The 16,751-nt window shown below is 37.5% G+C and overlaps 1 protein-coding gene across 7 annotated transcripts in view; it reads right to left on the bottom strand.

Moving 5' to 3' along the window:
* MYO9A (myosin IXA) overlaps nt 1-16,751 on the bottom strand; it is a 312,565-nt gene that overhangs the window by 163,385 nt on the left and 132,429 nt on the right. For all 7 annotated transcript variants that reach the window (XM_031935820.1, XM_023220687.2, XM_023220686.2 and 4 more), the window contains exon 12: nt 9,163-9,284. In XM_031935820.1, the coding sequence (XP_031791680.1) occupies nt 9,163-9,284 (122 nt within the window). The remainder of the gene's footprint in view (nt 1-9,162; nt 9,285-16,751) is intronic.

A 16,751-nucleotide genomic window follows, 5' to 3' on the forward strand; every position in this document is an offset into this window, starting at 1 on the left:
CACAAAAAATATTATTTAATTGCATAATAGAACATATGGAAATACAAAAGTTCAAAAGAGGAAAAAATTATCAATGGTGTAAATAATGAAAAGGTTCACACAGGACGTAGGTGTTAAGACTGTGATGTTAAAGGCTGGGAAGAGTTTCAAATAGAGAAAATATCATTGACAAAAAAGGAGAAAGAAAGTTTCAGAAAATAGCTTCATTTAATGGTAGCTGAAATATGAAAAATAATGTGACGTGATGTTGTAAAGTTGCTTAATACAAATCTAATGTGCAAAAATCATTCCAAAATTACAACAAACATAGTTCACATAGTATGCATTGCAAACCACACAGAGAATGGCCTTTGGCATCAGATAATCATAGTTTAGATTACTCATCCTATCAGTGACCTGGGGCAAACTAGGTAACCTTCTTTGAGAAGGGGTCTTCTAACCCACAAAATGAGATAACAGTTATCACAGTGCCAGTAGAATTAAATAAAACTAGTAAAAACATCTAGCAACAGCAGGCATCCTCTAGGAATTAAACAAACATTATCGACTGTATGTTGCCAACACTGATATTTTCCTGGTCACCCTGGCCTGCTTTTGTATTCAAATAATATCTCTTCCTCAAAACATCTCCACCATCTAGCTCACTCCGAAACTTTAAAGCCATTTTACAATGGAATATAACTTACTATTTCAAACAGAGACAACAGCACAGCTCCTATTAACAGTCTCACCAATCTTCTTTCAAGTCACCAAAGCATATTATCAAAATAAATTTTCCTATAATACTGCTTTAATCATATTCCCCTTCTGCTCCGAAATGCATAGATCACCAAGGCAAAAAGACTTGACTCCAAGCTCCTAAGCATAGGCCAACTCAATCTCTGCAAACTTATGTCCCACTATTTCACAGCAGTGTGCCTCTCTTAAGGCAGGATGCTCACTTCATCATCTCTAGGTCAGGGTTTATTTGCCTTCTAATTATCTGAGTAATTGAAAAGCTCATGATATATTTTCTCTTACTCTTAAATGGATAATAGAAATTTTCAAAGGAAGGAAGATAGACAAGAAAACAGTCTTTACTTGAAACTAAAAACGATGGAAAGTTCCTGCATTCAACAGGCATTTATAGATACCCATTACATTACCAGGCAAAAAAAAAAAAAGGAACAAAAGAAAATCATTCGTTATTGCTCATATCAAAGCTCTTAACCTAGTGTTCCCCAAAGACTATCTGGCAGGGTAGTGTCAGGAGAACTTCTAGAGATTTGAAAACTACCAATGCCTAGACCCCACCTACTGCAATTCTGACTTAATTGATTAGGTGGATGACCTAGCATCAGTGGTATTTACAAAATCCCAAGGCAATTCTTTTTTTTTTTTTTTTTTTTGAGAGACAGAGTGTCACTCTGTCGCCCAGGCTGGAGTGCAGTGGCCAGATCTCAGCTCACTGCAAGCTCCGCCTCCCGGGTTTCATTCTCCTGCCTCAGCCTCCCGAGTAGCTGGGACTACAGGCGCCCGCCACCTCGCCCAGCTAGTTTTTTGTATTTTTTAGTAGAGACGGGGTTTCACCATGTTAGCCAGGATGGTCTCGATCTCCTGACCTCGTGATCCGCCCGTCTCGGCCTCCCAAAGTGCTGGGATTACAGGCTTGAGCCACCGCGCCCGGCCCCAAGGCAATTCTTATAAGCAGACAAGATTCACAAAATGCTGCCCTAAATGAAAGCTCTAATCCTAACATCAGTCACTGTTAAAATGTAGACTGATTCAATAGATCTGGAATGAAAGCTTGAGATTCTACATTTCTAACAAGAATCAAAGTGGTCTACTGCTGCTGATAGAAGATGACACTTTCAATACTATGGGAAGATTGATAATATTCCTAACATCCTATTCATATGTAAATCTGACACCATATTCCTCCTTCCTCAATGCCACCCTACATCCTACAGAATCTCGCTTAAGTAACCTGCCCCATATCATACAGCCATTAAGTAGGAGAGAAAGGCTAAACCAAGACCTCTGATTCTAAACCCATACACCTAGAGCACTACAAACACATTGTATGAAGAACACAGTTAAGGATATATTTGACATTATATATTCCCTATAAAAAATATTTTTAGAGAAAAAATACTCAATGTAAGTCCCAAAATAGTTCTTCCTACATGTGACTAATTTTCAATCTAGTTTTTTTACAGGTAAATGGCAGAGAAAAAATATTTCATGCCTTTGTATCTTCTGGAATGTTAAAGCACAGAGATTCTTTACAAGGACAGGTAATAACTACAGGACTGACTCATAAAAAGGTTATTCAGTCTAGTATCTTACCTACAACAATATGCTGACAGATGATGCAAAGTAATTATAATAATAGGAAATTATATTAATTTTTAAAGCAGCTGTCAATCAGCTCTAATAATTATAAAGTTCTTCATTTTATTGAGCCAGAATTTATCTCCCTGAAATTTATGGCCACATGGCTCAACCCCAGTAGCTTTCAGGTCACAGCAAAGAAGTGACATTCTCGGCCAGGCTTGGCGGCTCATGGCTGTAATCCCAGCACTTTGGGAGGCCGAGGGGGGTGGATCACAAGGTCAGGAGATCGAGACCATCCTGGCTAACACAGTGAAACCCCATCTCTACTAAAAATATACAAAAAAATTAGCCGGGCGTGGGGGTGGGCGCCTGTCCCAGCTGCTTGGGAAGCTGAGGCAGGAGAATGGCGTGAACCCGGGAAGCGGAGCTTGCAGTGAACTGAGATTGCGCCACTGCACTCCAGCCTGCGCAACAGAGCGAGACTCTGTCTCAAAAAAAAAAAAAAAGAAGTGACATTCTCATTATTGGGTTAAAATCTATGTGAAGTAGCAACTGGTCAGGAAATTATAGTCTTTGTATAATAAGATGTACATTCAATGAAATTTTGTTTAAAGAATGACAGGACAGACACAGTGATTCTCATATGTAATCCCAGCACTTTGGGAGGCTAAGGTGGGAGGACAGCTTGAGTCCAGGAGTTTGAGACCAGCCTGGGCAACAAAGTTGAGTCCTTGTATCTAAAAAAACATTTTAAAATTAGCCAGATGTGGTGGTATGTGCCTGCAGTCCCAGCTACTCAGGAGGCTGAGGCAAGAAGATCACTTGAGCCCATAAATTCAAGGCTTCAGTGAGCCATAACCGCACCACAGCATTCCAGCCTGAGCTACAGAGCAAGACCCTGTCTCAAAAAAAAAAAAAAAAGGAAAGTAATTCTACTACCTCAGTTGTTGTTTACAAACACCTTAAGATATACAGGACAGAACATCAACATTTATCACTGTCATTTGCCTTTTGCATATAAGAAAACTGAGGACTAAGGATATTATGAGATCTGCCAAGGGTAGTTTTGATACATACAGTTGTGATACTATAATTATACACATATATATTTTCATCCATGGTTCCTGGCTCATAAATCCCATAGCCCTTGATGTAGTCTTTTGTTATAATGTTGGAGTGTATTAGGCCTCAGGAGCAGGCCTCAGGAAACAGAATCTCTCTCTCTAACCTTCTTCTGTCCTCCTTTTACCTGCCCAAGGGAGGCCTCAAATATGATTGCAGATTAAAAGACCCTCATTCCAGAAAGGGTCCCTGCCCATATTCTGAAGGAAAAAATGCTGCACAAGAAGCCAAGAAGAATCTGGACAGACAGGCCTTGCTGGGTTTCCCACTCAGTCTATCAGTATGAGATCATGTTCTTCTGTCCAATCACATTTCTACACCATTGTCAATAATGCCTATGTAATGAAGCCTCCATAAAAACCCAAAAGGACAGCACTTGGAGAGCTTCCAGATAGCGGAACATATGGGTGTTCCTGGAAGGTAGAGTACCCAGGAGGGACATGGAGACTCTCTACTCCTTCCCCCATACCTTGCCCTACACATCTTCATTATATCCTTTGCAATATCCTTTATAACACACTGGGGTAAATCTAAGTAAGTGCTTCCCTGAGTTCTGCAAGCCACTCCAGCAAATTAATTGAACTCAAGGAGAAGGTGGTTGGTCAGAAGTTCTGAAAGAGTAGACTATTCACTGGTGTCTGAAGGTGGGGTGCGGTGCAGTTTTGGGGACTGAGTCCTCGATCTGTGGGATCTGATGCTACCTCCAGGTAGATAGTATCAAATCTGAATTACAGGATACCCAGTTGGTGTCCATTGCTTGCTGGTGGGGAAAACCCCACACACATTTGGTCACGGATGTCTTCATGTTGACTGTTATGGTGTGCGAGCAGAGGAAAACATGGTTTTAATGTTTTTCCCAAATAACTGGTGTCACAGAAGTGAGATTTGCTAAAAAAGGCCCTGGCTCACTGAAACATGTGGTTTGGGAAGAAAAAGGATACAAGGGTAGATGATGAGAAACCTTTGTTCTGGTGTGGCCACACGGTCACCCAAGGTATGAAGCCACAGTTGCTATGCTCAGTTATTAAAGGTAAAAGTTATCAGTGGAATTTAGAGATGGTTCCAACTCCTGGGGAACTGGTTCACTGGCTGCATAAGGAAATGCAAACTAATAGGAAAAAATGAATTGGCTGTTATAAACAAACAGCCACAAAACTAGCTATTATAAATAAATAATCCCTTAATTATTGTTATTTATAATAGCTAAAATGAAATTTAAAGAGAGTACTGTGTTGGTCCTTGAAGCTGGATCAAGCTCAGATCTTAGTCTGTTTGAGCTCAGGCTGTTGGCCTCAAAGACACCCTCCAAGGACAGAATTGTGCAGGGACAACAAAGTACCTCTGAGACATGTGGTTACCAAGAAGGTAGTCAATGTGGATAAAGGGCAAAACGAAGTAACTACAGAAACTGGAGGGCATAGTGTGAAGGAATAGTTTCATTTTGTAGACCAATATCATTAGCTTCCTAAAGAACCTTTACTAAAATGGATTATGAGAGTAACTACATTAGGGGCAGTAGCTTTGGTTTTAAATGCTACAGTGGAAAACATGTTTGGGTTGATGTAGGACACACAGCTCACTACTAAAGCAATCTCAGACATCTATACATGATTGAGACACAAAGGAGGTTATTCCCAAGGGAACAGCCAGCATAGTGGACTGGATAAAAGCCACTGTATGATCTTTTTACTCTGGGAAGGAGGATTGCCCAACTCTCCCAAGAAATGCCAAGCAGAACAACCCAGATGAAGCAGCTGATATGCTTCATATGCAAGCTACGTAAGACTAGTTTTATGATGATAAGGATATTCGCCCAATGAATGTGTCTGTTATGTATTCATGGGGTTACAGTAAATGCCATAGTTAAGGGGGTCCCTTCTACATGGGTCCATTAAATGAGCAGATATGGGGGTACTACAGCAGTGCTGAGAAGGGCTAAATCTAGACATTCCTCTTGCACCTTCTCTCAAGCACAAAATGCCAGTAAGAACTGTTCTGTTTGTCAGCAAGAGAGTCTGAGACTTCCAATGGCTATGTGGCAGTTTCCCTGGTGGGAAGACCCTGAATGTAGATGGTAAGTGAGACTGATGCTGGTAACCCTGGGGGGCTACAAATGGGTCTTGACAGGAATAGTCACTTACTCTGAAGTGAGCTTTCCTTACCCAGTGGAAGATGCAAATGCTCAAAGTGCCATTTAAAAAACAAAAAACAAACAAACAAAAACCAGAAAATATTGCATAGATTTGGACAACCATCATCTTTTCAGAATGAGAAACACATTGTATAACCTACAATGTCCAACAAAGGGGAAAGAAAATCCTCCTCAGAATAACAGTTTGATGAAGAAGTAGAATGGGCAATTAAAACACTGGTTGTCTAAAACAGGGGAAGATATAAGAATGAAGGGCTGGTTTGCACACTTTCATGAGTGTGTGCTCACACTCAACATTAGTGGGACTAAAGGAGCATCCCCTTAGATTTTTCTTATTTTCCTGGTTCACCTGGGAAAGAGGGGTTGGGGAGGATGCTGGTATGACCATCCAATTCTTGCCAAGGGAGGAGCACACCGGTATAATTTTTTTCTTCCCCAGATGACCTCAAAAAGAAAAAACTTTTTTTCTCTCCCCTACCAGATGCAGTGGTCCTAGGACCAGGGCTGCAACTGCAAGCGCTGGAAGCAGGGATGATTTCTAAGCAGGAAACTGTAACTACATTTTTAAACCTTAAGTCAAAATTCCTAAGGGCATGATGGCGATGGGTTGTACCTTCACTCTATCTAGCAAAATTGGGGCTAAGAGTGAAAGCAACTATTTTTCCTGGCCATAAAAACAGCTCACTAGTTCTGCACCCATGTAATTTACCCTATCTAAAGGGGAGTGGTACTGAGGAGGAGGTACTTGCTAGATCAGAATTGTTGTTTGCAATCTAACCACCAGCACAGTGGCAATTCTTAATGTACCTTCCAAAGGAGGAAAAGTTTGGGAACTAATGGAGAGGAGGAATAGTAGCTGAGGGTAAAGATATAAATAAATGGGTTATACATTGAGGGAAATCCAACATTACATTAACACATTTAAAGAAGCTCAGAGCAAGAGATGACATTGTCTTTTAGCTCAGTTATAAGAGATGCTCGAAAGGTAAAAGTTGTATGTTTGCGGAGACCGCTCCTGCTTCTAGAATCTGACAAGATTGAAAGGAAGTCTGCAAACCTGAGTGGTCTCTCCCTGGGAGACATATTCATACAATACGATAATGAACTGGACTAATTACTAATGACTGAATGGGATTCTAGTAATGCAGCAATATGTTTGAGTTGTATATTCTTTTGATGATGTAAAGGATCCATGTTTGAAAGCCAGGGCATGGCCTGTGACATGATTTTATCTTTTATTTGTGTGTGTGTGTGTGTGTGTGTGTGTGTGTGTGTGTGTGTAGGTTTTCGTCCATGGTTTCTGGCTTATTAAGTACCATAGCCCTTGGTGTACTCTTTTGTTATAATGTTGGGGTGCTTTAAGTCTCAGGAGCAGGTCACAAGAGCAAGCTGCAGGAAACAGAATCTTTCTCTCTAACCTTCTCCTGTCTTACTTTTACCTGCCCAAGGAAGGTCTCAAATCTGATTGTGGAGCAAAAGATCCTCATTCCAGAAAGGGTCCTGCCCCATACTCTAAAGGAAAGAATGCTGCACAGAGAGGCCAAGAAGAATCTAGACATACAGGCCTCACTGGGTTTCCCACTCAGTCTATTAGTATGAGATCATACTTTTTGTCCAATCACATTTCTATACAGTTGTCGATAATGCCTATGTAATGAAGCCTCCATAAAATCCCCAAAAAACAGCATTCGGAGAGCTTCTGAATAGCTGAACATGTGGGAGTTCTAGAGGGTGGTACACCCAGGGAGGACATGGAGGTTCTGTGCTCCTTCCCTCGTCCTATGCATCTCCTCACTGTTTCGTTTTCCCTGAGTTTTGCAAGCTGCTCCGGCAAATTAAATGAACTCAAGGAGAAGCTGGTAGGTCAGAAGTTCTGGAAGCATGGGTTATTGGCTGGTGTCTGAAGGCGGGTTGGGGTGCAGTTTTGGGGACTGAGCACTCGATCTGTGGGATCTGATGCTACCTCCAGGTAGATAGTGTCAAATGTGAATAGAGGATACCCAGCTGGTGCCCACTGCTTGTTAGTGGGGAAAAAACTCCACACATTTGGTCACAGAAGTCTTCTGTGTTGATTACTGTGGTATGAGAGTAGAGGAAAAACAGGGTTTGAGAGTTTTTCTGTAACAGTAGTTACAGAAATGGGATACAAATCCTGGACTTCTGACTCTAACACCTAAATATTACAGAGAAGCAATGCAATACTTCAAAGCACAAGTTTATTAGTCAGAAATACTTGACAGGTTTGAATCTCAGGTCCCTCATTTCCTATCTATATAATCTTTTCTCTTGGATTGTTTCTTAAATTTTTTTTTGTTACTGTAAAATTCCCCAAACAAAAAGAAGTGCTTATCATTGCATTATCAACCACAACGGTTCTCAACACTGAATATCAAAATCACCTATAAAGCCTTCCCAAATAAACATATACCAGAGGTAAGGTATACAAAGAGTGAATTACAAACCTTACAATTTTATGAGAGATAATAATTATGTTGGGACACACAGAGTAATGCAAGAAACTTTTACAAAACTCTGGACAGAAAATTAAGGTACTTTTTACTTGTGTTAACAACATTTTAATTTCTTTAGATTAATGGAAGTTGATTAGTGATAGAGTAGGTCAGAGTGACACTAAACTGTTGGCAGTCTTCTTTTTGTTAGTTTTTTATTCTACCACCTTACACAATCATCTTACCTCTAATAGTAAATCTTCAATACTTTCTATCCTGTTATAATGAGTATTAAATTAAACTAGAAATCAGGTAAACAAATTCAATTTCTAAATTTTTTATTAAAAAGTCATAAAAAATTTCTGAAGCATATATTTAACTCAGTTACATTGAACAGTGTTGACAAGGAATAGTAAATAACTGGCAGATGTTGCCACTTACACTGCACGATCATGGTAGACATTACTAATTTACCATAATATTCTTTTTTCTGTTTTTTCGGAGACAAAGTCTTGCTCTGTTGCCCAGGCTAGACTATAGTGCAGTGGCGCCATCTTGGCTCACTGCAACCTCTGTCTCCTGGGTTCAAGCGATTCTCATGCCTCAGACTCCTGAGTAGCTGGGATTACAGGCCTGCACTACTATGCCCAGCTAATTTTTGTATTTTCAGCACAGACGGGATTTCACCATGTTGGCCAGGCTGGTCTCAAACTTCTGTCCTCAAGTGATCCTCCTGCCTTGGCAAACCAAAGTCAGGAGATTACAGACATAAGCCACCACGTTCGGCCTATCACGATATTTTCTGCTGAACATGAAAACTGCAAACACATCTCATATGTGAAGCTCAATTTACAAAGAAAGAAACATGTAACCAAAAAAACAAATTCAACAAGTCTGACATCAATGTGTATAGAACAAATATAGAAGAAATTAAGAAAAAAATGAATTCAAGTAATGAAGTCCATCCTAATTACCTAGAAACACACAGATATAAAAAAAATTGTACACACACACACACACAAAATTGGCTCTTTATTTGGTAATGTAAGAAAAAAGTTTAAACTTAAAAAGACATAAAAAGCCAAAACAGCCAGTAACAAAATTGAAAAGAGTCACACTCACTTGCTTTCTTCATCCAAAAGATGAAGCAGTCCTGTTGGTTTTTTGCTAATAAGATTTATACAGCAGGTATTATCAATGTAATCTATGTTGTGCCAGCTGATACCTTCAGTTCTATATTCCTCCTAGAAAAACCAAAAAACAAAATAACAATTTATTCATCTTGCAGAAAACAGGTATATAATATATATTGAAAAGCTTTTACCCTGCTTAAAATTCTAAACTTTTTAAAAATCACCAATCCACACAATGAAAGAATGTATAATTTCAGCTGTACAAATCTTAATACAATGTATTTGTTTTCTCTTAAAAGGACATGCCACAAATTTTGTTAGAATCCTAGTTCTGAGTTCATTCTAATCAAAATGTAGGGCTAGATTTGTTTTAGTCTTACTATCTGATGACTCCACTAAGTAAAAACATACAATGAAGAAAGAAGGCTAATATCTTCCACATGACTTTAAGTCATCAAAAAGGACTGTATTTCCTAGATTATCCACAATGAATTTAATGAAACAATTTCTGGGAAAAGTGGGACCCCATCACCCTCCAGTAATTATATGGAATTCATACACACTTAACTTTGGCAAAATAAAGTCCTTAGGACATTTTTTTTTTTTAAGACAAGGTTTTGAATTTTAGGGTTAAAAAACTTGAGGTTCAGGTCTTGAGTAACTACTTAAAATCATCTTACAAAGCACTCCATTTTTTCTTATTCTTTCCTGTACTGAGATATATTCTTTTATTCATCCCTGTGATACTTTTACTTTTTAGATGGTTTTTTTCAGGAAAACTGCACCTGAGAATGTAAAGAAGATATGTTTCTGCACTGCAGTGATATTTAGGCATCAAGTAAAATATCCCATGTACCTAATTGTTTTAGCATTCACTTACAGTACTTGCACAAGTCAACTGCCAATCTGCAAATAGTGATTTTGAACTTTTTTGTTGCTCTTTTTGATTTTGAAATTCCATCATTCTTTCTGTATTCATTATTATCCAGTAAAGAAGAATAAACCCTAACATAAACTATAGTTACTCTAACTAGGAAAGGTAAATACTTAATTCTTTTATTTTAATTAACAATTTCACATGTAAGAAATTGTCATATAAAGGTCACTCTCAAATGGTAGTAAGAAAGGGATTTCCTCCAATCTTTTGCAGCATGAAAAATATACACACTAGATAGTATGAGCATAATGATTTTTATAGGCATTACTAGAAGTCCAAAAGTCCTCCTCATCATCTCTTCCCAAGGACTATCCAAACCCTCCAACCTAAAGTTAGCTTCTAATACAATTAATAAGATTACCCTATTTATAAATAGTATCTAAATGGAATCACATAACACATATTCATTTTGTCTCTCTCTTTTCTTTTTTCACTCAACTAATGTTTCAGAGAGACACCCATTTTGTTGGATGTACCTAAAGTTCATTGATTTTAATTGCATTGTGAAACAACACAATCACTCAGCTACATATTGTCTATGGCTACTTTCTCAATGTAACAGCTGAGTTGAGACATATGGCCCAAAAAGCATTAAAAGAGCTGGCCCTTATAGAAAAAGTGTGCCAAACTCTGCTACAAAGCATTAGTTCCAAAACTTTAATGTACAACGGAATCACATGAAGGGCTTGTTAAAACACAGAGTATTGGGACTCCATCCCCAGAATTTCTGCATAAGTAGGTATAGAGTACTTAGAATTTTCGTTTCTAAAAAGGTTCCAGGTGATGCTGATGCTACTATTGAGGAGAGAGAAGGAATAAACTTTGAGAATCACTGCTGCAGAGTATTCCATTGTATCTGCATACAATAACTTGTTCACCCATTTTACTTTTTACTTTTTCTTTTTTTTTTTAAGAGACAGGATCTCTCTTTGTTGCCCAGGCTGGTCTTGAACTCCTGGCCCAAGCAATTTCAAACACTCCTCCCACAACACCGGGATTATAGGCACAAGTCAAGTCCCATTCTACTAGTGATAGACACTGCTCTTAATTCTAATATTTGGTCATTAAAAATAATGTCTTACAACCATTTCTGCACAAAATTTTTGGTGTACATTTATACCTACTTTTTCAGTGAAAACACAGGACTACAAACTACATGTTTAACCACAGCAGATACTGCCAAACAGCATTCTGAAGTGGTTGTGGCAATTTACATACCCACCCCAGTGTATGTCCCTATAGACATCTCTCTCCAATACTTGTATTGTCTTGTCTTTTTCATTTTAGTCATTTTGGTGAATGCCTACTGGTATCTCATTGTGATTTTAGTTTTGATTTCCCTGATGAATAAATAACAAAGAAAAAACATTTCCCTATGTTTACTGCCCATTTGGATTTCCCCTTGTATGACGTGCTTGTGTTCATGATAAAAACTCTTGGCTGGACACAGTGTCTCACACCTGTAATCTCAATGCTTTGGGAGGCCTAGTTGGGAGGATCACTTGAGGCCATGAGTTTGAGACTAACCGGGACAACATATTGAGACCCTGACTCTACAAAAATAAAGAAAAAAATTAGCTGAGCATGGTGGTATGCACCTGTAGTCCCAGCTACTTGGGAGGCTGAGGCAAGACGATCTCTTGAGCCTGGGAGATTAAGTCTGCAGTGAGCTATGATCACGCCACTGCACTCCACCCTGGGCTGCAGAGCAAGACTCTGTCTTAAAAACAAACAAGCAAGCAAAACTCTCATAAAACATTATTGCCTTGTTCTTAGTCTCAGAGGAAAAGCAGTCTTTTTCATTCAATAAGATATTAGTTGCATGTATTTTGTAGATGTCCTTCATCAGAAAATTATTTTCTACTCCTACTTTAAAAGAAACAAAGGAATAGCTATGCAGTTTCATCAACTGCTTTTTATGTATCTCTAGAGATAATTGTGTTTTCTCCTTATTAACAGATGATTAAATTGCTTGTTCCAGTTAAATGTAAAGCACATGTTGAAAAAAAAAATCTCCCTTTGGTTACAATGTATTATCCTTTTGTACATATTGATGGATTTTGTTAATATTTGTTTAGAATTTTCGTATCTGTGTTTATGAGTGAAATTGACTTATAATTTCCACTTCTAATGTCCTTAACAGATGTGTGTATCATTGTTATCCTGGCCTCCTAAAATGTATTGAGAATTGTTTTTTTTCCATTCCACCTAACAGTTTATGTCAGACTGATACTATTTCTTCTTTCCATGTTGGTAGAATTCACCAGTGGAGCCACCTTGGCTTGCAATGTTCTTCAGGGAAAGGTTTTAAATTACATATTCAATTTCATTAACAGTTATAGGAACAGATTTTCTATTTCTTCTATGTCAGTTTTGAAAAGTTCTTTTGTTCGTATCATTTGGTAAGTCTATTGACATAAAGTTATTCAATGTGTTCAACTATCTTTTTAATATGTGTAGGATCCAGAGTAACACCCTCTATCATTGGGATTTTGGTTATTTATATCCCTCTGTCTGTCTCTCTCTCTCTCTCTCTCAGATGAATTCCTTGAGAGGTTCATCAATATTATTAGCCCTTTCAAAGTATTACTTTTGGTTTGGTTGATCCTCTCCCATGGTATATTTGTTTTCACACTTTTATTAATTTCCTCTTTTATTTGTATTATTTCATTTTATCTACTTTCCTCTGGTTTAGTTTGCTGATCTTCTTCCCAATTATTGACAGGGATCACTGATTTTAAACAAAAATCTAAGAGCTCTGAAATGTTCCTCTAAGTATAGCTTTAGGCATTTCCCCCAGTTGTAACATGTAACATGTCATTAAGTACAATGTATTTTCTAATTGTTCAACTTCTAGGCTATTTAGAATAGTTCTTAATTTTTAATCACATAGGTATTTTTCAGTTATTTTTTAACTATTGATTTCAGGTATAATTTTATTATGGTATTAAAACCTGTGTCATTTCAATCTTTGGAAATCTGACTTTCGTTTTATGGTTCAGGATATAAACAAATTTTGTAAATATCCCATGCAAACTTGAAAAAAAAAGTGCATTCTGCAGCTGTTGATGCAGTGTTCTATGCATATCAGTTACATATTTGATTTTTAAATCTTCTATATCCTTAATTGATTAGGTTCCAGGCCTAAGGGCAGGAACTGACATTCTGCTCTGAAGGACAGTCAGTGATGGATGCCCACAAAGGCACTAATTTCATCTTCTAGATATTTTAAATCTTCTGTATCCTTACCAACTTTTTCAACACTCATTCTATCAACAAGTCAGCATGGTATGTTAAACATTCCACTATGACAGCAAATATATTTTTCTTCTTCGAGTTTTATTTATTATTGCTTTATATATTTTGAGGTTATGCTATCAGGTACTTATAAATTTTCGACTGTATACTACTTCCCAAGGAAGTGAATAATGCTAAAGGGTAGCATTATTAAATATTCCTTTTTATCTCTAGCAATGCTTTAAACATGATATTAATATAGCTACAACTGCTTTTTTTCTTAAGATTTGCTAAATCTTCGCTCATACTTTTAATCTTTCTCTATACTTATATTTAAAATGTCTCTCATAAGTAACAATCAATTTAGTTTAGTTTTGTATTATATCCGGTCTGACAATCTTTAGCTTCTAGTTGGGGCAATGAATCAATTATATTTAATGTAATCACTAATATTTGTAAGATTAAATCAAACATCTTACTACTTGTTCTTTGACTTTTGTGGCATTCCTTTTATTTCTTGCTTTCTTCTGGATTGAGTATTTTTACTTTACTTATCCTCTATGTTTTTTTAAGTTTTATATTCTTTTACTATTTTTGGCAATTCTAGAAAACATGTATCCTTTACTTATCACTAACAGAAATAATATCTCTGTAACTTAGCATTTAATACAAAGACCTTAGAGTATCTTAAATTCTCTTTACTCCTAACTTATATGCTCTTACTGTCATGTATTTTAGTTATATTTAAACATTAAATAGTTCTGCTTTTTATTTTTATTTCTTTTTTTTTTTTTTTTTTTTTTTTGAGATGGAGTCTCGCTCTGTCACCCAGGATGGAGTGCAATATTACGATCTCGGCTCACTGGAACCTCCCCGAACCCCTCCCAGATGCAAGCGATTCTCCCGCCTCAGCTTCCTGAGTAGCTGAGATTGCAGGCACCTGCCACCATGCCCTGCTAATTTTTAGTAGAGTCGGGGTTTCACCATGTTTGCCAGGCTGGTCTGACACTACTGACCTCAGGTGATCCACCTGCCTCAGCCTCCCAAAGTGCTGGGATTACAGGTGTGAGCCACCACACCCAGCCTAAATAGTTCTATTTAAACCATAAAAGTTATTTTTAATTTTGTCTAATTAATATTCATTTAGATTCAACAACTTTTTTATAATTTTCATTGCTCTTCATTCCTTCCTGCACCTGAGCTATCATCGGAAATAATTTACTGCCTAAACAATATACTTTGGTTTCAAGGAAAATATGCCATTGTCTCCTAGCTTCCACTATTTCCACTGAAAGGCTGACTGCCAAGTCTTATTGTTGCATCTTTAAAGATAATGTCCCTGACTTATGATGATTGAACTTTACAATGGGGTGAAACTGTCATAATTTCTACAAACTTTATCTTTGCCTAGGCTGATGATATGTGGTACATAAGATATTCAATATTTTTACTATAAAATAGGTGCTGTATTAGATGATTTTGCCCAACTGTAGGCTAATGTAAGTGTTCTGAGCACATTTAAGGTAGGCTATGTCAAGTTATGATGCTTGGTAGGTTAGAGGTATTAAATGCATTTTTGACTTAAAATATTTTCAACTTGGCAAGGAGTATCTGCAGTCTCTGGTTTCCTCTAGCTGCTTTTTAGACTTTTTTCATTGTCTTTGGCTTACTATAATCTTCTAGGTATAAATATCTTTGTATTTAACATGCCTTGGGTTCTTAGAGCTTTTCAAATGTATGCTTGTTGGGTTTTGTGTGTGTGTGTGTGTTTTTTTTTTTTTTTTTGACAGTTTCGGAACATTCTCAACCATTATGTCTTCAAATATGGCTTCTAACTTATTCTATGTCTCTCACACACATCTTTCCAAAATTCCTATGGCACAAGTTAGACCTTTTCACTGTGGTCTTAAGAATATAAGTCTCTTTCTTATCTTCATTCATTAGGCTCAGTATTTCTTCTGGTCTATCTTCCAATTTACTAATGTTACTAACCTGTATGTTACTATTAAAAACCATCTGTGTCTTTTTAATTTCACAGTACTTTTTAGTTCTAGGTTTTCCCCAATTTGGGATTTTAAAAAGCAATTTGTAGTTCTCTAATAAAAATATTAAACCTTATTTTTAAAACTTTCTTGAAAGCATGGTTACTTTCAAGTCCATGTCTAGTGCTAATATCATTGGCTGGATGCACTGTGGTACTATTATCTCATTTCTCTTGGGATTTTGTTGTTGTTGAGATGCAGTCTCATTCTGTCACTCAGGCTGGAGAGAAGTGATACGAACTTGGCTCACTGCAACCTCCACCTCCTGGGTTCAAGCAATTTTCCTCCCTCAGCCTCCCATATAGCTGGGATTACAGGCAAGTGCCACCACGCCCGAGTAATTTTTGTATTTTTAGTAAAGATGGGGTTTCACCATGTTGACCAGGCTGGTCTCGAACTCCTGACCTCAAGTAATCCACCTGCCTCAGTCTCCCAAAGTGCTGGGATTACAGATGTGAGCCACCATGCCCAGCCATGTTTCTTGTGGTTTTTATTCATGCTAGTTTGCCTCCATGTATGTCTTTATGTCTCTGTCTCTGTCTCTCTCTGTCTCTCTCTCTGTGTTTTGGACTGTGTGTTAGATCCTGTATATGAAAAATTATAAAGATAATTTTAGCAGTTGGATGATGTCTTCTTCTAGTGGAGATTGTATTTGCTCTTGGCAGGTGGCTAAGAATACCACAAATTTTATATTATTTTAACCTAATTGGGAACTGAGATGATTTTTTAAACTGGGCTTCAGTCCATATGATGCCAGGTTTACTTCTGGTTTACTTTTGTCTGACATATAACCCTTTGGGGATCTCAATCTAAAGCCTACAGGAATTACCAAGGGCCTCTTCCTTACTTTTGTGTCAGGAGAAAACTCTGCTCAATTCCTCATACTCTCAAGCCTGACCCTTTTAGAATCAGAAACACTACAAAAATAACAAAATGTCTCTAGGAACAAGGCAGCACCCAAATGCTGAGCTCACTTCCGTAGATTTTTTTCTTATAGTCTAGGCCCTGTAAAACTTATTTGAAGGTACTCCAATGCCTTCAAATATATGTTGTTGAGGTTATTTGGTTGTTCTCCAAGGTAAGGTTCATCAAAAGTTTCTAGTCTGACAAAACAGAAGTAAAATGGGTGAAACAAAAACTTGCTAGATTATGAGCTCCTCAAATAAGATCCCTGCACTGTAAATTTTCTATCTTCTATGCTTAGCACATTGCCTGGCACACAACTGTTGTTCAATTTACTGATGAATCAATAAAAGGAAGAATAATTCTCAGCAAGTAAAGAAAAAAGAGGGCAGTAATACAAATAACAGAAAACATACAATTGGCCCTCCATATCTGCAAAAGGTTCCACATTTGTAGATC

The sequence above is a fragment of the Piliocolobus tephrosceles genome, chromosome 6 (assembly GCF_002776525.5).
Source record: "Piliocolobus tephrosceles isolate RC106 chromosome 6, ASM277652v3, whole genome shotgun sequence".
NCBI lineage: Eukaryota > Metazoa > Chordata > Mammalia > Primates > Cercopithecidae > Piliocolobus > Piliocolobus tephrosceles.